Below are 22,670 nucleotides of genomic sequence, written 5' to 3'. Positions count from 1 at the left end.
TGAACACAAATACTGTGTTCATAAGTTACTTGAATTGGTTTTCTTTTGTTTTCCTTTAGTATGCATATGGTATTCATTTGAAATATGAATGGATTCATTTGTTTGCAGCTTTAACTTCATTTTCTCTTATTTTTATTGCTTGTTTTATTTTTGAATGTATATATTAACATGCACCCCTAAGTAAAAATTATATAAAGTTATTCTCAGATAGGTGTCAGTCCCTCCTATATCTTATCCACTGTGTGTCCACCAACATCGTAGATAACCAGTTTCATCACTGTGTAGTTTATTCTTCCTTTGCTGTCTTTTGTAAAAGATAGATATATAACTGCTCTTGTTTATTAAATACCGCATACTATATATACTCTTTTGAATTTTGCTTTTTTTACTTGGTAGTATTTTCTGGAAATCACATTACTCGAGAGAGATTAAGGCAGTTTCCAATATTTTCTAATTACAAATAATATTGCAATACTGTGTACATATATTTTAATTCTATTAAAGGTGTATTTTCAGGGTAACTTCCTATACATGAGATTGTCAGGTAAAAGGGCAAGTGATATGTAGATTTGTTAGAACTACCAGTTCTTCACAGGAGTACCATTTTGCATTCCCAATGAAAATGCCTGTTTTGAAACACCCTCACCAACAGAGTTCTGTCAAGTTTTTTTTTTTTTTTAAACATTTTATTTATTTATAGAGACACACAGAGAGAGTCACAGGCAGAGGGAGAAGCAGGCTCCATGCAGGGAGCCTGATGTGGGACTTGATCCCGGGTCTCCGAGATCACACCCTGGGCTGGAGATGGCGCTAAACCCGCTGAGCCACCAGGGCTACCCTCTGTCAAGTTTTGAATTTTTGCTAATGTGATGGGTGAGAAATGGTATTGGTATGGTTTTTCATAAAAAGACCAAAAGAAAAAACAACAACAACAAAAAACCAAAAACCAAAAACCACCAAACAGACAAACCTTTGTTGAGGCAGAATTTATCTATAGTAGATTTCAATATAGCAAAATTTACTGATTTTAGGTTACAATTTAATAACATTATTTAACTCAGGATCACAAAAGTTTTTTTTCTAGAATTTAATTATTTTAATGTTTTTATGTTTAGATCTCTTATCCATTCACAGTTTTTGACTATGACATGAGGTAGGGGCTGAGATTCATTTCTTTTTCTCAAATATTCCCTTATTCTACTCTCATGTATTATAACGAGCATCTTTTCCCCAGTGAATCATCTGTGAACCTTTTGGAATATCAAATGACTCTAAGTGTAGGTCCATTTCCAACAGTGTCAGATTATGTTAGCTCCAGGCTTAAAGCCAGGTAGAGCAGTTTGTCTGATTATATTCACTCTCTAATTTCTTTGGTAATTGCTTATTGTATAACATCCAGGTTTTAAAGTTGTTTTCTGTTGGAAGATGTCTTCCTCCAGTGTTTCCTCTATGATTACTAAAAAATGGAAGTCTTATCTCAGTGTAGATTTAATTGGTATTTCTCTTATTATGAGAAAAATTATATTTTCATATAATTAAGGGGCATTTTAATAACATTTTTGGGGTGTCCATGTCTTTTGCCAATTTTTCCTCATCATTTTTGGCTTCTCAACTGTTAAAACTTCTAGCTGGTTATTATTTGTGTCTATGGATGAAATTGAGTTTTGCATATTTATATCTTGTTAGCTTGTGAATTTTTCATTGAGTTAGTTTTATCATTGACTGTCTACAGTTTTCTGGATTACTATTATGTCATCTTGCAAGCAGATGGCTTTTTGTTTCCTAATTCATATGCCCCTAGTTGTCATTCTAGTCTAATTGCATTTTCTTTTTTTGTGTGTTTTTATCAGGTTTAGGCATCAATGTTACACTAGCTTCAAAAAAAAGAATTTGGAAATTTTCTTTCAATTTTTTATTCTTTAGGACACTTATGTAGTTTTGGGATTGCCAAAGGTTTGTTTAAATTTCTCTGTGAAACATCTGGCCTGGTCCTTTTCTAGATATCTTATCTAGTTTCTTGAGAACTTTATTTTTTAATGGAAATTGGTCTGTTAAGCTTTCTATCTCTATTGAGGTCAGTTTTGGCAAACTATATTTTCCTAGGACAAGTTTTTAATAGATGAGTTAATCCCATTCATGTTAATTGAAGTAACTATTATGTTTGGTCTCAATTTCATCATATTTTGTTGAAATTATCGTATACATATATTATATGTGTTTATTTTGTGTGTTCCTTTTGCTTTTTTTTCCTTTTTGTATTTAGGAGGATTTGTATTTTCATTCTATAGGTTACCTTTGTATTATTATTTTTTATAGTGCCTAAAATCTCCTCTATTTTAACCCAATCTTTTTTTTTATTTTAACCCAATCTTTTACTATTTGACATCAGTTTAAATGATACCTTTACGTAAACAATGAAGCTGTTATATTCTATTTTCCTCTTTTTTTCCCCTCCTTTATCCTCTCATTTTTTAAAAAGAAATTTAATTTTTTTTTTTTTTGTCAGACATGTACAGTTAACGTGTTGTTCTTTTACCTGCAAACTCATTCTCATTTTAGTCTCAACTATAAAATAACATCTGTGAAATGCTCACTCTCTGGGAAACTCTGGGCAAAGTTATTCCAGTAATTATTTTGGCTAGATGAAACTCAACCTTTCCTAGATTCCTCAGGAATACTACATGTGTGCAGTATTCCTATTTGCACATTCCAAATGGTTTTTCCAGGACCTTGATTACCTGAAAGTCAGCTTGGCTGTATACAATTTGGTTTACACTTTCTTTCCTTTAGTTTCTTGAAAATGTTACTCTACTATGGTCTTATTTTGTTGTTTTGAGAGGGCTGATGCTGGTCAAATTCTACTGCCTTTGTAAGTTGTCTGATCTTTTCGCTTGGAGGCACTATGCATTTTCCTCTATATATCTCTAAAATCTAGTAAGTTTACTGGATATGTCCTAGAGTTGATCTTTCTATGGTCAGATTTCTCTAGCATTCAATAATAGATTCAGGTCTTATTTCTGGAAAGTTTTTATAGATTATAGTTCTAAATATTAGTGTTATTCAATTGTTTTACTTCAAGAAATTCTTTTACTTATTTCATTATCATTTTCTTGGCTATGATTTTTTTCCCAAATGCCTTTTAGTTTTTCTGTATATTTTCTTGGATAACTTATAAACTTAGATTTCATTTCTGATATGCTTTTGTCTTTTTCTTCTATTTCTTTCCTAAGTTTTACCAACTCGCATTTTATTTCTTTTTGCTTTTTAAAAATATTATTTCTATTCTTAGTTTATAAAAATGTCTGATTTAAGGTGTTTTTTTCTTAGTGCAAAATGCTTTGGGGATATCTAATAGAATTTGGAGTGTTGTGTTAGTTTTCTTCAGCTTTGTGGCTGAATTGTTTTGGAGAGTTTTCATCAGAAGGAAAGCTTTAATTTATATTTTCTAATTTTTCACAGTTTTTTTCTAATAAAGGGGACAGTTTTATTTTTTTTTTTTTGCTATTCCTTTTTTTCCCCCATAGAAAGCGTTCTTAGTTCAACAGCACCCTCTTCTGTGCAGTTTCTTTCTGGATCATGTTGGTGGTGGTCATGGTGGGGGTAGACGGCAAGGATGGGTATGTGTTGTTTCTCTTTCATTCCTGCAAGATCTTTAATTTTCCCCTCTTATTTCCTTATTGCCTCATCTCCAAGGGATACCACTCTGTTTCTGTTCATTTGGTTATTCTCCAGAAACAATAATTTTCCAAGGCTGCCACTTCTGGTTGCATACTTTCTTAAGTCCTGAGAACCACCCAATACTGATCTGTGTTTAGATTATGGCACTCACTGTTGGATTTTCTTTCTAGAGGGGATTGTGTTTGTACTTCATCTAATTGTTTTGTTTTTTCTTGTTCTTTTACAGAGTCATTGAAGGCTCTGTTCTTTGTATCCCAAAGTTTCAGTGGCAGGAAGGCTGCAGGACTTTGTTGGAAAATTTTTTACTCTATTTATATGTACTTTAAAGGATGTGGTATTTTACGTCACAGTCATATTGAAGGTATGAATCCTTTATGATTTTATTTCCTTTCTTTGTTGACTTTATGTTTTCTGTGGAGATAATGTTCAGGAAATTCAAAATCAGGTGATTACCACTGATCTCTACTTATGTTCTTTAATCTTTCTATGCTTATCAATATTTTGTTTATTTGTATATCTATCTTATGATAGTACCATTGCATTTGTTTTGTTGCAAGCTACCTAAAATTCTGTAAAGAATGATGCAGAGTAAAAATAAATGTTTACTTTTTTAGTATTAAAAAATAAAAGTAAAAAATGCTTTGCCTTGGAGGGCTTCTCTTGTTTTGTATTTTAATAAAATGAGGTACGTGAAACAGAAGAAAAGAAAAAGGAAAAATAAAAGAAAAAATAGAAAAGCAATGTGACTGATTATTTACTTCAGATAACCATGGTTATCTGGTTTTGGAGGCAATTTCTTTGAGCAATAGTAGCAAGACTTCAGTGCAGATACAGCCTCTGAAAGTGCTTTTAAGAATTATGCTACTTTATACTATATTATTCACATCTGTAAGGTCCAGGATATTATACAACATCACTGCTGCATACCTCATATGTTTACCCACATTAACAGAAAGCACATATATACAATACATGCACTTACTTGTTTCACATTCTGGAGTTCTTCTGTCAATTGTTTCTTTTGCCTTTCTGATTCAAATAACTTTTCCTATATTTAAAAACCAAAGAGTTAAAAACAAATTACGAAGTACCAATGAGTATCATTTTTAGGGCTTTATTTAAATATTTATAAATTCTCCAAACATCCAATTGCGACAATCTGAAAACGTAGCTCTCAGTCACTTTTCTGGCTTTACACATGCCATTTAAAAGTAATTAGTCATTTACAGCACAATTGTGATATAAATGCATTTTCTGTTACTTTAATTAGCCATTTTGTACAATCTCAAAATTTGAGCTCCGAAATAATTTAATCAGGATGAAAATGTGTAAATAATACATTTTGGGCAATAGCAATTATTACCAAAAAGCTTTCAATTTGAAAAGCATTTTTATTACAGTTTAGAAGTAAAGGTCTATTGCCACACTAAAAAGGACATATGAAATTAGATAGACTATCGTTTTTCTAATTTACTTTGTGCTTGGAAGATTATCCATACAAATGAAGATAGGACTAGTGTAACCAAAATGTAAAATAATAGTTACAAAGATAGAATAAATGGCAATATGCATGCAAATTAAATATTACCTTCACACTTAAAATTAACTTAAGCATATACCCTAAAACATTCAACTTTTTGAAAACATAACATAAATAAATCCATATTTTATTGATCAAATCAGAAATACTAAAAGAAATTTAAGGACCATTTTACTATCAACTTGAACAGAGGAACTGCTTGAAGATTAAACTGAGTGGTAAATATTCATGGCAATACCACAATGTTTATAAGAAGCATTCTGTTTCCTGGTATATTTCAGCTCATTCTTATCTAAGATATGAAATGAAGGTATATGAAAACGAATATAATACAGCAATCTAATGAATCTGCCACAGACTAGGAGCCAAGAAACTGCTGGGTCTCATGCTTTTATGCTCTATAGCAAGTCACCTTCACTCTGTGTCCTAGTTTTTTGCATCTGTAAATGGAAAATACATCTATTTTCATTCAGCTTTGCAAAGCAGTAGCAATCTGAACTTTGCAGAAAGGCTTTAAGTTAAATAAAGCCCACAGTACTTTTAAAAAATCACTCTTGTCAAATAAAAATTAGCCACTGGCATCATGATCTTGGTTTCATTTTTATTTGTGCCTCAAATTATACATGAAGAATAGAGTTGTCGCAAGTGATGAGAGAACACCTACACACTCTAAGAACTTCATTTAACAACCTCTATTATCTGTGTGTGTACAAGGCAGGTAAAAAAAACTGAAGGTACACATGTTACCTTGAAGAAGTATTTATAGCTGTATATACTCTTTTACATGGCAAAGCAAGTGGTTCTCAGTCAACAGATAGGTTTTTGGGTAAAGGAAATTATAAAATACAGAATATGCTATATCTGGGATTTCAGGTGCTGTCAGATTAGGATATGTTTAGTTACAGGTTATAGACTTTAAATGTGAACCCTGATTTTTTGAAGAGCTCCTATGGGAAGTCCTGTTTAAATGTTACATAAATGCAATTTTAAGTTAAAATTCTAATAATTCATACTGGCATTTAAATAAAAACTGAAATATATCAGTAAACTTAACAATGATAAACATTAAGGAAATGAAAAGATCTGAGAGCCTCTGAAAGGTTTTGTTTTTGAGAGAGAGAGAATCTTAAGCAGGCTTTACACCTAGCACATACTCCAACACAGATTTAATATTACAACCCTGAGATCATGACCTGAGCCAAAATCAAGAGTCCAATGTTTAAATGACTGAGCCACCCAGGCACCTTTGAAAGTTCTGATGAACCATAAAATTTAATGGCTTATGCAGAGATGAATTATACATAATGCCATCTTATTAAGACAGCCATCAAAGAGATGTTTTCAAAGAGAATATGAGGAAATTACTGTCCATTTATTCTTAAAACTAAATTTATATTTTTCCATCTTTACTCTTAACTATTATACCAAAAAATATAGAAGTGGTTTCAAATTGTAAAAAAGTCTGTAAAATATTCCTCTAATAATGGAATGCTTGTACACATTTGGAAGGACCATAAATTGGTAAAGTCTTTTTCATAATATATAAAATTTAATATGTCCATATCCTTCCATAAAACAATTCCACTTTCAGAAATGTATTCAGTTTGTATTTTTCCAATTGTAGAAATTGCCCAAGACACATCTACAAAGCTATTTATGATGGACTTATTTTTAGTAGTGGAAAACTGAAAGTAGCCTAAATATTCACCAGTAAGGAATAGGCTAGGGGTGCCTGGGTGGCTCAATCAGTTAAGTGTTTGCCTTTGGATCAGGTCATAATCCCAGGGTCCTGGGATTGAGCTCTACTTCTGGCTTCCTGTTCAGCGAGGACTCTGCTTGTCCCTCTCCTTCTGCCTCTCCCCACTGCTTGTGTGCTCTCTTTCTCTCTCTCTCAAATAAATAAATAAAATCTTATAAAAAAGAAAAAACAAGGAGCTGTCTAAATAACCTAGGACAGAACCACTGGATGATAGCAGAACCATTAAGAAGAATTTGGCAGATCTGTACATATTAACTTGAAAAGCAGCCCAAGATATAAAGCTAGCAAAGATAAAAAAGAAAAAGAAGTTGTAAAAAAGTGTGCAGTATGAAGAGATTTACATAAAAGTTAAAATATACACATACATTTATTTTTAGAAATTTAATTGAGAAAAATAATAGAGAACAAGTGTCTCAAAGGATAAAGTGTGTTTAACAATGGCTTCCTCTTGAAGTTGGAATTTAAAAAGGCAGAAAGGAAATTTCTTCCTTTTTTAGGGAGTTGCAAAGATTTTGCATTAAAGGGTACCCAGGTGGCTCAGTCAGTTAAACATCTGCCTTTGGCTCAGGTCATGATCCCAGGGTTATGGAATTGAGCCCTACCTCTGCCTCTGTCCCTCCCATCCGCTCATGTTCTCTCTCTCATATAAATAAATAAAATCTAAAAAAAAAAATAAAATGAACATTAAGTAAATAAACAGAATTTTACTTATTTCAGAAAATAACTTAAAATAATTGAAAAAATATATTCCTATAGTGAATTAAGAGTATATCAAGTAGTTATCTGCTCTTCTTGAAGATCTGGAAAATATAATGGGTTTCTGCGAAAATTAGGGTATAATTTGAATTTAATATTCTATTAAATATAGAATGGAAATATATAAAAAGAATCAAAATCTTTTAAGATTTTATTTATTTATTTATGAGGCAGGGGGCAGAAACACAGGCAGAGGGAGAAGCAGGCTCCATGCAAGGAGCCAGACGTGGGACTCAATCCCGGGTCTCCAGGATCACGCCCTGGGATGAAGGCGGCACTAAACCGCTGAGCCACACAGGCTGCCCAAGAATTAAAATCTTAAAGTATATTTGGGGACGCTGCGTGTCTTTTTTCTCTTAATCATATTACCATAATTCTAAATTATGTTACCAAAATGAGAGGTCTCTGAAGCATGTTCATGAACGTGGGAGAAAATGTATTTCCCAGTGAACATTTAAGAATCCAAAATTGTCATGGCTTGCTTTGTTGACTCATCTAATCAAGGTTTCTCATCCTTGCCACCAATATGAGAACAGAGGAGGTGAGAAATAGTCAGATTGGCAGGTATGAAGAAAACCCGCTGTCTACACTGAATCTTACATGGGTATTAAGAAATATAAATAATAAGTTTGTAAACTAAAAAAATTACCTCTTTAAAGGCCTATTAAATAAATGAATTATCAAATATTTGACATTAATATGAACACAATATCAAATATTTGATAACTTATAATAAATATAATAATATTCTTCTGCTTTTTTCTCAACAAAATGTAAAGGAGGCAAAACTGGAGATTACCTTGAGTGCATTCACTTCCTCCAAGGCGTCATTTCTTTCACGCTTAAGCCTTTCTATTTCATCTGTCTCTGAGGAATCACAGGGAAGAAGCTATCAACATTAAAATATAAGAAAAATGTTATGAATTAGATGCTAATGTTGACAACTAGCACAGAAATCCTTTTTGACGAATGTTAAGTTTTTGCATTTTAATAACAAAATTTAGTTTCTTACTTTGGAGTCATCTGATTAGATGAAAGAGAATGTTAAAGATTCTGGCGTAACTTGATTTGAGCTTAACTTTGCATTGTTATTTATAATAGAATCTAGGTGATTATAAAGTATACATACCTGTTATCATCTTTATGATTACTTTAATAATATAATTTCCCTTAAAAGTCCACAAATTCTAAAATTGTATTTATAATGTCAAAAAGACTTTGAGTCATCAATATAAACTATTCCCTAAAGATCCACCCCAAGTACATGGTATCTGAGGCTAACAAAATGCTGGACATTATCAACCAAGAAAGTTTATGAACCCAGTATACCCAGTGAACCCAGTAAGTTCATTACTCAATTATATACCTTGTTTTAATGAAATGAAATGCAATGTTAACAGCCAGCCAGCTTAAAAAGATTCCTGCATAGGAACTATGGACTGAAGGTAATATTAATAATTCATGTACAAGTGAATAACCACCACCACAAAAGAGCAGAGATGGCAATTCCTCTTTTACTGCTACCACGATCTCTTTGACAGTTAATGACAAGGTAGAAAACAATCACAATCTAATCAGAGATAAAAATCCAAGTCTAATTACAGCCATCTTGCATGTATCAGTTGTAACAAAACTAAAAAAAAAAAAGAGTATAGAAAATATAATTTAAAGGACTATATGGAGAAAACGATTGCTTTGTAAGTATGGGCTTAAGGCAGTCTTTCAGATAGGAGAAGAGAGGAATGCTTGGGTGGCTCAGCGGTTAAACATCTGTTTTTGGCTCAGGGCGTAATCCTGATATCCTTAAATGGGGCAAACCATCCCCAAGTTTGCCCCGTTCTCCCTTTATAAACTCTCCCTGAGTGATCATGTTCGCTGCCACGCTCTTACTATATATCACCCTCCAAATCATTCCCAGATCTCCCTTTGCGTCCAGTTACTTATTTCCAATGGCCTCTTGGTTATTTAAACCTCTAAGCATATTGAACTTACTCTCTAAAATCCAACCTATCCTCTTCCCCACGTTTCTTATTTCTCTAGTTCTATTAATAGCACCACCCTATTATTAATCGTATCCTGATCAAAACTCTGCAGTTATCTTTAACTTATTCTCCCTTGATTCTTACACCCAAATGCAATTCTTAATGGTGATATACTTGTGGCTGTTGGTAAATATTATATATCTGTCTCCCCATTCCTTCCCGTTATCCTCACCTTCACCATAGTTTAGTTTTTAATATTCTATATTCAGACTCTTTCCTTTGTCCACCATCTAAGCTACTTACGATCAGTTTCATTACCTTATAAGATAACCAAGACTATTATAAGATTACTATTTCTAAACTATTATTTTGATCATGTCAACACTATTCTCCCTAATGGCTCCTCACTAACTACTTGTAAAGTACAAACTTCTAAGTGTAATATTACTCTTTAGCCCTAACTTCCTTCAATCATCTGCATGTACCGACTTATCTTTTTTTTCTTCAAAGATTTATTTATTTATTCATGAGAGACAGAGAGAGAGAGAGGCAGAGACATAGGCAGAGGAAGAAGAAGGCTTCATGCAGGGAGCGCCTGATGCAGAACTCGATCCCAGGACTCTGGGATCCCGTCCTGAGCCAAAAGCAGACGCTCAACCGCTGAGCCACCCAGGTATTGCCCAACTTACCTTTTTAAAAAACTAGATTACTCTGCTTTCCACCAAATTACATATTTTTATTCATGCTAATTCTCATTACTTTCTGCTTACCTTTTAGGCAGATAAAATCCTATATATAATTTAAACTCACTCAAATGCTAACTCTGTTATGAATCTTCTCTAAATGTTCTGAGCTCTATCAGTACTATAGCTTTATCACACAATGCTACAGCTTTTTAAACTATAATTATTTGTGCACATGACTTTCCTTACACTATATCTTAAATTCCGAGAAATTAAACTCAGGCTTGAGTTTTATTTATTTTAATAATGTGCTAGAGCAGCTACCCAATGCTATGCACACTGTAGTTGTTCAATGTATATATTTAATGTTTTATAGATGAGTACATAATGCTACACATAATGAGAAATACCTTTTATATAATGACTCCAGTATAAATGAAGCATTACTCATTCATATACAATTCACTAGTATTTTCCATTCTATTCTCCTCTCTTCTAAAATAGGCGTTGCGATCCACTAAATTGATTTAGAAAGAAACTAAGTAAAAAAAAAAAAAAAAAAAAAGAAAAAAAAAAGAAAAAGAAAAAAAGAAAGAAACTAAGTTGTGAAAAGTCTACTTTAGGGAATTTACAGTGTTCTCTCTGTGATTTTAAGATAATCCCTGTATGATATTTAATTAGTATGGTAAACCCATAATGTTATAATAGACTGTAGTCTGCTGTTGCTAAGTTCAGAATTCTGCTAAAACTAGGCTCCAACCTTACTTTTGTGTGTAACCTTGCACCAGCCGCAGGTGTACAGTTCAGTTCAGTACAGAATTTTTAAATATAGCAATGATGATTCTAATCACAGTAAGATAATTATATTTTTAGTTCTAAATGCCATATTATTCCAAAATAATAAGGTTTTTTTTGGTCAACTAAACAAAAAATTGACTTAGACTGACTCAGCAATTCTTCTTGAAATATGGCATCTCAATAAATCTTATGAGTCAGATGAAAAGATGAGCAAAAGAAGCTCATTATAATAGAGTATATATTGTGTGATTCTATTGAATTTGATGTTCAAGAACAGGCAAAAGTTATCTATGCTAATATAAGTCAAAATAGTGGTTCCATTGTAAAGATGGGAATGGCGGCTAACTGGGTCAAAGTTGGTACAATGGAGCCTTTGAGTGGTGATTACACATGAGATACTAATAGAAATTCATCAAGTTGCACATTTGAGATTTTTATACTTTACAGGGTATCCATTATGCTTCAGCAAAAATATTCTTAAAAAATAAATTAAGGAGAAGAAGACAAGCCAGAAGAAGGAAACACAAGTAAAAAAACAACCATCCCTAACAGATGGATTATAAAATCTGACTGTTGTTTGTGACGAGATGGTTGAGGGGATAACCACAGTGGAATTTCCCCACTTTCACAGACTGTCAGCATCCTCAACCACAGATCAATTGATACTTCAGATGAAGCACCACAATGACAACAAAAAACTTAGGAATACTACTACAAAATAATAAAATATTTTTCATTTGTTTCTGATGAACTTGACATGCAGTGATTTTTATAGTATTTTTCAAACTGTGGTATATGACCCCTTAGTGTATTTTAAGCCCAAATAAAGAAATAGAACTGAATATTAAATAAGAATTAAATACTATAGAAAATGTAAGTACTATTTTGAGATTTTTGTTTCAGTTATATATGTGAGTGTGGTGAAGTAAAAGGTATTATTATGGATTCAAGTGAAAAAAAAGTCAGGATGTTATGGGGATATCTTCTACATGCTGACAAGCAGAACACAACAAAGGAAGCCTTATAAACTGATATAATGACAACTGCACAACATTTTGATCTGAAGCCATGGACAGGAAATTATTGGCATGCAGAAGACCTTGCACAATTACCAGTGGCACTTTGCGTTTGTCATCAAAGTATTAAGACTGAACACGCTTTTATCTGCCCTAAAATCATATTGGCTAGAAAGGAAGTAAATTACTAATTTGGAGCACCCGTATTTTTTGCAGCTGTTAAGCAAGCTTTGCATGCTCACCCAAAGTACTCTGAATTCCCCATTTCTCTTAAGTTGTATGCCACTCAACCACTGTTGCCTTTCCTCATCAAAAGTGAGGATAGTAGCTTTGAGAACTGTTTGGCAATAACAATGCTCTGTTGTCAACATTGTTTCCACCCGAAACAATGGAAAAAAAAAACAGTGTTCTTACAGCTTCAGTTTTCCTACCTTAAATGTTACTGAATTGGTTCTGATAAATCAGTACCTCAATTCTAGGAGACTGGGTGATCTCTTGAAAGTTTCCAAACAACTAGATCATAGGAACTCTCATTCTCAATAATAGAAACTGATTTATTGCTATTGTGACTACAAAATGGCATAGCCACTTCGAAAGACAGTTTGATGGTTTCTTATAAAACTAAATACCTTCTTACCATATGATCCAGCAATTGTGCTCCTTGGTATTTACCCAAAGGAGTCAAAAACTTATGTTCACACAAAAACCTGCAAATGGATGTTTACAGTAGCTTTATTCACAATTGCCAAAACTTGGAAGCAGCCAAGAAGTCCTTCAATAGATAAGTGGATAAACTGTGGTATATTCAGATAATGGAATTTTAATCAGCACTGAAAAAACGTGGAAAGATATGGAGGAACCTTAAACATATTACTAAGTGAAAGAAGCCAATCTGAAAAGACTACATATTAAAAAAAAAAAAGACTACATATTGTTTGACTTCCAACTATATGACATTATAGAAAGAGCAAAAAAACTATGAATACAGTAAGAGGATCAGTGAATGCCAGGGGTGAGGGGTGCAGATGTGGGAAAATGAACAGGCAAAGCACACAGGTAAAGATCAGAACAGTAAAAATACTATGTATGATACAACAATGACAGATACATGTCGTGATACATTTGTCCAAACTCACACAGAATGTACAGCACCCAGAGTGCAATGTAAATGTAATGGAAACTATGAACGACAGGTGACAATGATGTGTCAGTGTAGGTTCATCAGTTGTAATGAGTGTACCACACTCTGGTGCAGGATGCTGATAATGAGGGAGGTCATGCATGTGCTGGGGCAGGGAGCATGTGGGAAATCTCTGTACCTTCCCCTCAATTTTACTGTGAACCTAAAACTACTCTAAAAAATGAAGTCTTAAAAACAAAACAAAACAAAAAATACACCATTTATTATAAGGGTAAAAAAGTGAAAGGTAACTAGGAATAAATCTAACAATAGACTAATAAAGCTTGTATTGGGAAAAATATATCAAGTGTATTATTTGCTATTCAAGAAGATAAAATAAGAAGTCAAAACATGTTCACAGAGAAGACTGAAATTTATAAAGATCCGGATTGTTCCCAAAATTATCTAGAAATTCAGTACAGTAAGATTTTTGCTAGAACTTATTTGGACGAGAAAAGGGATTAGCCAAAGCAACATTTAAAAAGAACAACAAAGTGGAAGAATGTGTTATCAGATACCAATACTTATGAAGCAAAGTAAACCAGTAACGAAGAGTCCAAAAATGCCCATGCAAATATGGAAATCTTATAAATGACACAGCTGGATTGTAAATAATCCATCCACTGAAATAATGAATTTATATTTTAAAAATTACCTTTATAAAAATAACTGATCAAAATTTATGTATTTATATTTTTGTATGCCAATAAGTAGACTTGTGTACCAATACGTAGAATTAATACTCAATTCAAAAGAAAATTTTAATGTCAGATCTTATGAATACAGTGAATTAAAACAAATACATTTTAATTATCTATGTATTTTGTAACAGAATGATAGGGTGCTCAATGACTGATTTCTTTTTCCAATGACTAATTTTAAGTATATCTATTCTTGAAATTATAATTTATCAAGGTAACATTCTAGGGTAATATGGGATACAAATAAAAGCAGAAAAAAAGGAAAGATGGTAACTTTCTGAGAATAAGAATTCATGAATGAATTTTCTTTAACATAAAATGATTATGAGTATCAAAAACTATGGTATTTAGATTCTATTAGATACATTTAAAGGGTTATATAGCAGTTTTCTTTACAAAAGAGAAATACATGTAGTCATTGGAAACCTAATCAAAACACTAACCAAAAGAAAAGTGGTATCACTTCATCATTAGATTGAGTTGACTTTAAGACAGGAAGCATTCTAGAGATAAAGAGATTCAATATCCTGTCAGGATATAACAATTCTAGGGGCAGCTGGGTGGTTCAGTGGTTGAGTATCTGCCTTTAGCTCAGGTCATGATCCCAGAGTTCTGGGATCAAGTACCACATCAGGCTCCCTGTGGGGAGCCTGCTTCTCCCTCTTCCTATGTCTCTCTGCCTCTCTCTATATAGCTCTCATGAATAAATAAATAAAAATCTTTTAAAAAGAGGATATAACAATTCTAAAATTACATATGTCTGATACAGCTTATGATATCAAAGGCTGTATTATGAGTGAAGAACACTAGAAATCAGCAACCAGAAAGGAGCTATATAACTAGAAACTGTGCAAAATAAGGGTCAAAGAAGCAATGACAATGGAAATGTTACATACTGAATGATAATTAAAATATAGAAACTTGTGGATGTGATTTTGTAAAAATTGTGTAGTACCATTTATGAGATAAAAAGTAGTATTGTTAAAATGTATTAAAAACCTAAAAAAATTCTGTTTTTTTTTTTAAATAAATTTTAGTATAACGATAAAAGGGAAAATTTTCTAGGAAGATGTCCATTAACAGAATTATTCAAGAAAAAGACTAAAACTTGAATAAAATAACTTTAGAAGACATTAAAAAAATAGAAAAAATAGAAAATATCTCCTCTTCCAAAAAGACCTAGGCCCAGACCATCTGATATGAAACATTTTCAAACCTTAAAGGAACCTATACAGTTTCTACTATATAAGCTATTGAAGAAAAATATAAATGGCATAAGTTTTATTTTAAATTTAAAAATTTTAAAATAATTTGTAAATAAGTAAGTATAAAAAGATTATAAATCATATTTATTAAATAAGATAATGCTAGCTTCTTTTAAAAATTAAAAATGTAAAATGGCTCCAATATCATGAAAACATTTTTTGTTCACTTTTGCAGCTTCTGTTCCAATGGTAATTCAGAAAAAATTAAAATTTTTTGGAAGAGACAAAAATATAATTAATTTAAAATGCCTACCTAGAAAACAGAAAACCCAAGACAACTGAAAAGCAGCTAGAATAAGGGAGTTCAATGAACTGGCATCACACAAAATAACCATTCAAAAATTAATATCTTCAGGTGCCTGGCTGGCTCAGTTGGTGGAGCATGCAACTCTTGATCTCAGAGTTCTAAATTCCAGCCCCATTCCAGGTAAGTATAGAGATTACTTGAAAATAAAATCTAAAAAAAAAATTAATATCTTTACTAGTCATCAATTAGAAAATACCATGGTTAAAAAAATCCCATTTCCAACAGCAACAAAAACTGCAGTATGCCTATTCAGACATAACAAGAAATATTCAAGACATATACGAAGCAAGATATAATTTCCTCTTTCTAAAATATCAACAAACACCAAAATGAATGGAGAAATAAACCATGTTCATCTCTCTCAAACCACTCTCTAAATTCAATGCAATTCCAACTTTTAAAAGTTCCAACTGAATTTTTATTACCACAGCAAAAATGATTCTAAAGATCATCTAGAAGATCAAAAATCAGTAAGTTAAAAAGAAAAAAATGAAGGCCTTAGCTTACCACATAATAATGAACCTAGAAATACACTGTTGGAATAATTAAAATAGTAATGTACTGGCATAGAGAAATCAATCAATGCAACAGTGTGGTGGGTCCAGAAACAGATCTATGTATCTAGACAGAAATTTAGCATAGAATAAAGTTTGTATTTCAAGTTAGCAGCAAAAGTGGAGAAGGACAGTTATTAAGGAAATGATGGTGGAACAAGGGCAAGGGGTTACCTACTCATTTGGGGCCCTAACTTAAGCATAGACAAGAATAGATTTTGAAAAAAAAAAAGAAAAAAAAAAGAATAGATTTTGAGTGAGTTAAATTGATAAATTGGGAAGACCTTCCTGAAGGATACAGTAACACATTCTGCAATGAAAAGGACTGAAAAATTTGACAATGTAAATGCCACAAATGTCAAAGTTCTTTTTTTTTAAGGTTTATTTATTTATTTGAGAGGGAGAGAAGACAGAAGGAGGGGTGGGGGGAGAGAGAATCCTCAAGCTGACTCCCCACTAAGCATGGAGCCCAACATGGAGCTCAACCACAGGACCCCGAGGTCATGACCTGAGCCAAAATCAAGAGTTGGCGGCTTAACAGATGAAGCCACCCAGGCACCCCCAAATGTCAAAGTTCTCTAGAGCAAATGACTTATGAAGTTAATGGGCTTCATAATTGTATTTTACATAAAGCACAAAAAAAGCAAAAGACTAGTTACTTGATTAAGGATGCAGGGGGAAAAACGGGAGTAATAGAAAAGGAACATGGGGGGTGGGAGAGCATCTGGGTCCTCATAAAATATTTCCTTCCTGTTCTGTTTCTTTTTTTTTTTTTCTTTTTAAGATTTTATTTATTTATTTTTGAGAGTGAGAGAGCAAGTGAGCAGGGGGAGGAGCAGAGTGGGAAGGAGAAAGCACCAGGGGGAAAGGATCTCAAGCAGACTCCTCACTGAGTGCAGAATCTGATGCAGGACTCAATTTCACAACCTTAAGATCATGGCCTGAGCCAAAACCAACAGTTGGATGCTGCACTGACTGAGCCACCCAGGTGCCCCATCCTTCATATTGTGTTTCTTAATCTAGATGCTGACACATGAGGATGGTTTAGATTGCAAAATTTCAGAGGGTATACACTTATGATATGAGTACTTTTCTGTGATAAATTTAGGGAGGAGTAGCATAAAGAAATAGAGAGGAGGGACAGGAGAAATCAAGATAAAGTTTTACTTTTGATTTTAAATAAATCTGTGTTTTATATATTTACTAAGAAGCATACATTATTTGCATATTTTTTAAAAGTGAAAAATGAAAAAGAAAAAGGCCACATATGTGACATACAGCAGTCAAGACTTATGATCCAAGAACAATCAAGACAATTCTATAGGGCACACTCTACCTGTGAATCTAACATGCTGGAAATTTCACGTGCACTGACATTTACTTCGTCCAACTGCAAGCAAAACAAGTTTCTGGCAACCTGGACAAAATCTGAAATGGAATACACTTTAGTAGGAACATAGCATTTAACCTCATCTAAATACATCTTACCCTTTTCTAAATGAAGTTGAAGTTATGCATTATAACTAAGGCTTCAAACTTAACTTACTTTTCAGTGGATTACCTTAAAGTAGTATTAGCTCAAGTGACAAATTAATTTACAAACTCAAAAAGTGACAGATAAACTGGTTTTAACTTACCTTTGTTAACTTTGCTGAAGTTATAGATCAGTTAAGACAACAAGAAAGCATATACCTATCACAGGCATATCTATTTCTGCAACTCTTTTACTGTGAGCAAGAACTTTCTCTGAAACATAGGACAATATTGTGACTTACAGCTTTTCTAGTTAGAGCTGGAGGTTTAATAATAACAATAGTAGCAGCTAATATTTTATATAACAGCCTGTGTGCTAGGCACAGTACTTTGCAATTTCATTCTCTAAACAATTTTCTGAGGTAGGTACTCCTATCCTCTCCCTTCTACATTGCAGCTAAGAAATTAACTGCCAAACTTCCCTTGGCCACATGGCAAGTAAGTAGCAGAACAGAATTCCAAATTAAGATCTGACTCCAAGGAATATACTCTTAACACCAGTTAAGATTGCCCCATGTTGGCTAGCAAACTGTAAGCTTCTTCAGACATGTGGGGGACCCATTCATCTATGTATCTTCAAATGTTTTAATTTTAGCTATTGTATTTTTAACTTCCAAATATCCTGTTTGTACTCTCTGATGGTTTCTATTCTACAATATACTACACTTTATTTCCTGGATGCTTTCTCTTTGTTTACCTTTTCAAAGATGTTCATTGTGTCTGAAGCTCTCTCCTGCTCTTGCATTATTCCTCCTTTTTTCGGGGTTCTTGTTTTTCTCTTTGTCACATAGTTTTGGGCTCTTATATTTTATGTTGGAGAATTTCTCCAAATGTCCAACGACCCTTGGCTATGAGTTCATGTTTAAGAAGAATCATCACAATAACTCTGATTGGAAATTTTGTGTACAAAGCTTGACTTGTCATCTGGCCAATTTCACTACAGAGCAACCAGGTGGCCAAATGACATTTTGGGGCAGCTTCTTTAGTAGAGAATCTTACAATCTCTTGCCTGTAGAGTATAAACACGACTGCAAAGTTCACCAAGTAATCTGGGTGTGGTTGTGAGTGATAACTCATCACACACTCCTCTAAATTCCCTGACTGCTGGCAACTACAGGTTCAGGATCTCTCTGGTTTAATTCCTCAAGAGAATATACTTCTTTTCCTTTGCAGGTATAAGGGACTGTTTGATCCTGGGCTGCTTGAGAGGGGGCAGGTAATAGCATACATAAAAGCTTCTATGCAGATTTCTAACAACCCTATTTGAAATGCCCTGCCTACACCTAGCCTTCAGAAGTACGTGATATTTTTAATTCCTAAGCCATTTCAGGGACAGATCAGCTTGTTTCCCATTGTGGTTCTTCTATTGCTTTAGACATTTGGGCTTTATTGCTTCTACTCACTAATTCACTTACTTTCCTCATCCACATACTGTCCTTACATATCATAGTTTTGGTTAATACATGCAATTCTGTTTTCTGTTCCCCTCCCTATTTGGGGGTGATTTTCAAAAGGAGAGGAAAGCAAATGTATATTTTTTCCATTACCTTGAAACCAAAAAGTGAATTCTTTTTTAGCAATACAGATACTTCACAATGATACAATGTTGCATCTATTGAATAACAAAAAGAATTAAATACTGAATGCTGTCAAAGATATAAAATACTGTTACATTCAAACATTACTAGTGGTAGAACAAATACATGTGTGAAATGTCTCTTGAAAAGAACTTATTAATATCTATCAAAAGTTTAAACCACTTTATCCTAAAGAAAGTTTAGAAGTTTATCCTAAGAAAGAGAAGGGGAAAAAAAACCCCTATGATATTAAATATAAGCATTTATAATATCAGCTATTGAGAAACCACCAAAATTCCCCAAAAGTAGAAAGGCTTAATATTATAGTACATCAACTAAGTATGTCAATATTATGCTAAATTTAATAAGAATAATTATACAGCATCATAAAAATACTTATTCTGTTATATTAGCTGAAAAAAAGTATGAAATTCCACAGCAGTGGAATTAGAACTTCTATACTTTGTATTGTTTTTATTATTACCAAAGAAATGTTCATGCGATAAATAACAAACAAAAAAGGAGGATAGAATGATGATATTTTAGAGCTGGAAGATTCTAGGGTCTCCTTTCTGCTGACCCAGCCAGGCCAGTAATTCTAGACAACATTTTTAGGTACTGACTAAGGAACTTGAAATAGATGTGGTCTTATTTTTCTCTCTCCTTCTAAAGAAGATGCATTCCTAATGAAAATAGGTCACCATAACTCTCCTACCAAGTTTCTGTGATGACATAACACGATAAACCTAATATTACCTCCAAAAGACACTGTCCCCTTTGGGTCTATTTGCACTTGCTGTCTCAGGGCTTGCTGTTGTTCCTTTGTAGGCTGAATTCCAAGATAATCTAGAGCCTGGAAGGAAAAGGACTCAGGTGAAGTAATTTTTCAAATCTCCAAAGAATAAAACTTCATTACAGCTTTATTTTACAACGCAGTGAAAAGAATCAGTATTGGGAACAGGAACCAGAATAACATGCCCAGAGAAAGTCTGTTGACTATTTATGGATTAATTTTCTATGAAATACAGTTTCCTGATTTCACCACCACTTCAGTATTTTGGTGTGTTTTTTTTGTTTTTGTTTTGTTTTGCAAGACTAGCACTTTGGCTAATGCCAAATTAACAAGCATAGCCCTAGAACCAAAACTCAATTTCTTAGTTGCAAATATGTGATATGGGAGAAGAAAAAATTATCAAGGAAATTCTATTAAATCAGATTAAGCATTAATTTCTAAAAGTAGCACTACAAAACTTGGATATTTTGTTAATAAACGAGATCATAACTAAAGTTGATAGGAATTGGGTTAAATACAAAATATTCTAATTTTAGCTTATTTAGAGGCAAGCTTACAGACAGTAAAATAGAAAGCTTTCTCTGGAATCCACCTCTATCTTCCCTTGTTTTTCTTTTCTTTACCTTCTTTTAGTACCCATAGCAGATTAAAAATTCAAAGACTGTTGTATTCCAGTGTTCATTCTCTTTTTGTTCTTTAGTAACAGAACCACAGTTTTAGTTAGAAATCCTGCCATCTGGCTAAAAGATGTTTCTCAGTCCACTTTGAGGCTTGAAACATGAGAGTATGTACTGGTCAAGGAAATGAAAGGTGAAGTATTGTGGGGTTCTTCTGGGAAGGCTTTCAAAAGTATATGTAAAGTATTCATGTCCCTTCTCTTTCGCTCTCTGGGCTTAATTTAAAAAGGAAAGAAAGATAGAAGGAAAGAAAGATGGAAGAAAGGATCTATTCCAGCAGTCATTTCGGTTCATGAGCTACTTCAATAAAGATAATGGAGCAGAAGGATAGAGCATGTGTCCCTGACACTGTAGAACTTTACCAGCCCTGGATTACACACTTTAAGGCTTCCTGGTGTGAAAGAAATAAATTTGTAATGGAAACCACTTTTATTTTAGGTTCTCCAGTTATATATATAAGCAAAACCTAATCTTAACTAATACATAGAGCCTGACTAGATGCCTTATTACTGGATTCTGGCAAGAATATATTTCAATGTCAATCATATTAAATCTATAAAGTAGGTAGAGTTGAATATTGGTTAATTGTTCCTTATAAATTCCTCCCTCCTTTGGAATCTGCTCATTCATCATCTTGTTGACCAAATATTTACAAAGTGTTAGGTCAGGTACTACAGTATGCAAAAGGAACAAGAAGATACAGCTACCCACAAAGAGCTATAGTCTCTAGGGTGAGATAACATGTAAATAAATGTAACTAGTGCAATATGTAATTTAATAGAAGTGTGTACAGGAAATACATACTGGTTAATGTATAAAGGTGGCTAGGCACAGTGAGAGAAGGAGACAGGTGAGATGGATACTAGGAAAGATTCAGTCAAAAGTGATTCTAGGGGTCTGTGGGTGGTTAAATCTGTTGAACATCTGCCTTTGCTCAGGTCATGACCCTAGGACCCACATATGGCTCTCGGCTTAGCGAGGAATCTGCTTCTGCCTCTTCCTCTGCCTGCCCCTCCACCTACTTGTGCACTCACGCCCTCTCTCTCTCTTAAATAAAAATAATATTAAAAAAAAAAGTGATTGTAGAGCACAGCTAAGCATCATCTGCTTGCCTGTCTACAGAGTCATAAGTATTTGCCTTGTATAACGTGGCAATATGGTTCTTGACTTTTGGTGTTCTTTCCCTAAAAATGTTCCAAACACACACAGAAAGAGAACATCCATGTATTCAAGTACTCACTAGTATTTGCTTGAAATCATATGTATTTTTAAGAAACAAACATAGACTTGGTTGAAAGCTCTCTATTGTTCCTCAGCAGAAACCACTATCCTAAGGTTGCTGTATCCTTCTTGTCCATGATTTGATACCATTACCACATATATTCCCTAATGTTATGAACTTTTGTGCACTTAAAATTTTACGTCAATAGTATACTATAAACATATTTATATTTTTATTTTTACCTCAAGATTATTGGTTAATATTCTTATCTGTGAAACTAGTTTAAATGGTATCCCATTGTATGAATACAAATTAAACATTCTCTGATTGATGAGCTTTTATAATTGCTCCAATTTATTTTATTACAAAACATCACACATATCTCCTTGTATGGATGTGTGAAATTTTCTCTACAGTATATGCTCAGAAGAGAAAATGCTGAGTCACATGCATTGTATATATATATATATATATATGTATATATATTGTCAACTTTAGATATTGAAAAATTGCTCTCCTAACTAGTTGTAGCAATTTACACACACCACTAGTATAAGATCTCTTAGTTTTCTATATTAAGAGCATTTGCTGTTTTCACACTTTAAATTTTGTCAATATGTTGAATATGAAACAGTACATTGTTAAATTC

At 33.1% G+C, this 22,670-nt stretch overlaps 1 protein-coding gene across 6 annotated transcripts in view; it reads right to left on the bottom strand.

The window, feature by feature from the left end:
- STXBP4 (syntaxin binding protein 4) overlaps positions 1 to 22,670 on the bottom strand; it is a 159,838-nt gene that overhangs the window by 94,339 nt on the left and 42,829 nt on the right. For 5 of the 6 annotated variants that reach the window (XM_025995962.2, XM_025995966.2, XM_025995964.2 and 2 more), the window contains 4 exons: positions 20,086 to 20,182; positions 17,556 to 17,647; positions 8,533 to 8,622; positions 4,661 to 4,726 (listed from right to left, as the gene is read on the bottom strand). In XM_025995962.2, coding sequence (XP_025851747.1) covers positions 4,661 to 4,726; positions 8,533 to 8,622; positions 17,556 to 17,647; positions 20,086 to 20,182 — 345 coding nt within the window. Of the gene's footprint in view, positions 1 to 4,660; positions 4,727 to 4,776; positions 7,259 to 8,532; positions 8,623 to 17,555; positions 17,648 to 20,085; positions 20,183 to 22,670 lie in introns of those variants that run through there. The other variant, XM_072747505.1, reaches the window with a different exon arrangement.

The sequence above is a fragment of the Vulpes vulpes genome, chromosome 2, assembly GCF_048418805.1.
Source record: "Vulpes vulpes isolate BD-2025 chromosome 2, VulVul3, whole genome shotgun sequence".
NCBI classification, from domain to species: Eukaryota; Metazoa; Chordata; class Mammalia; order Carnivora; family Canidae; genus Vulpes; species Vulpes vulpes.
This window is presented reverse-complemented; position numbering and strand designations above follow the sequence as displayed.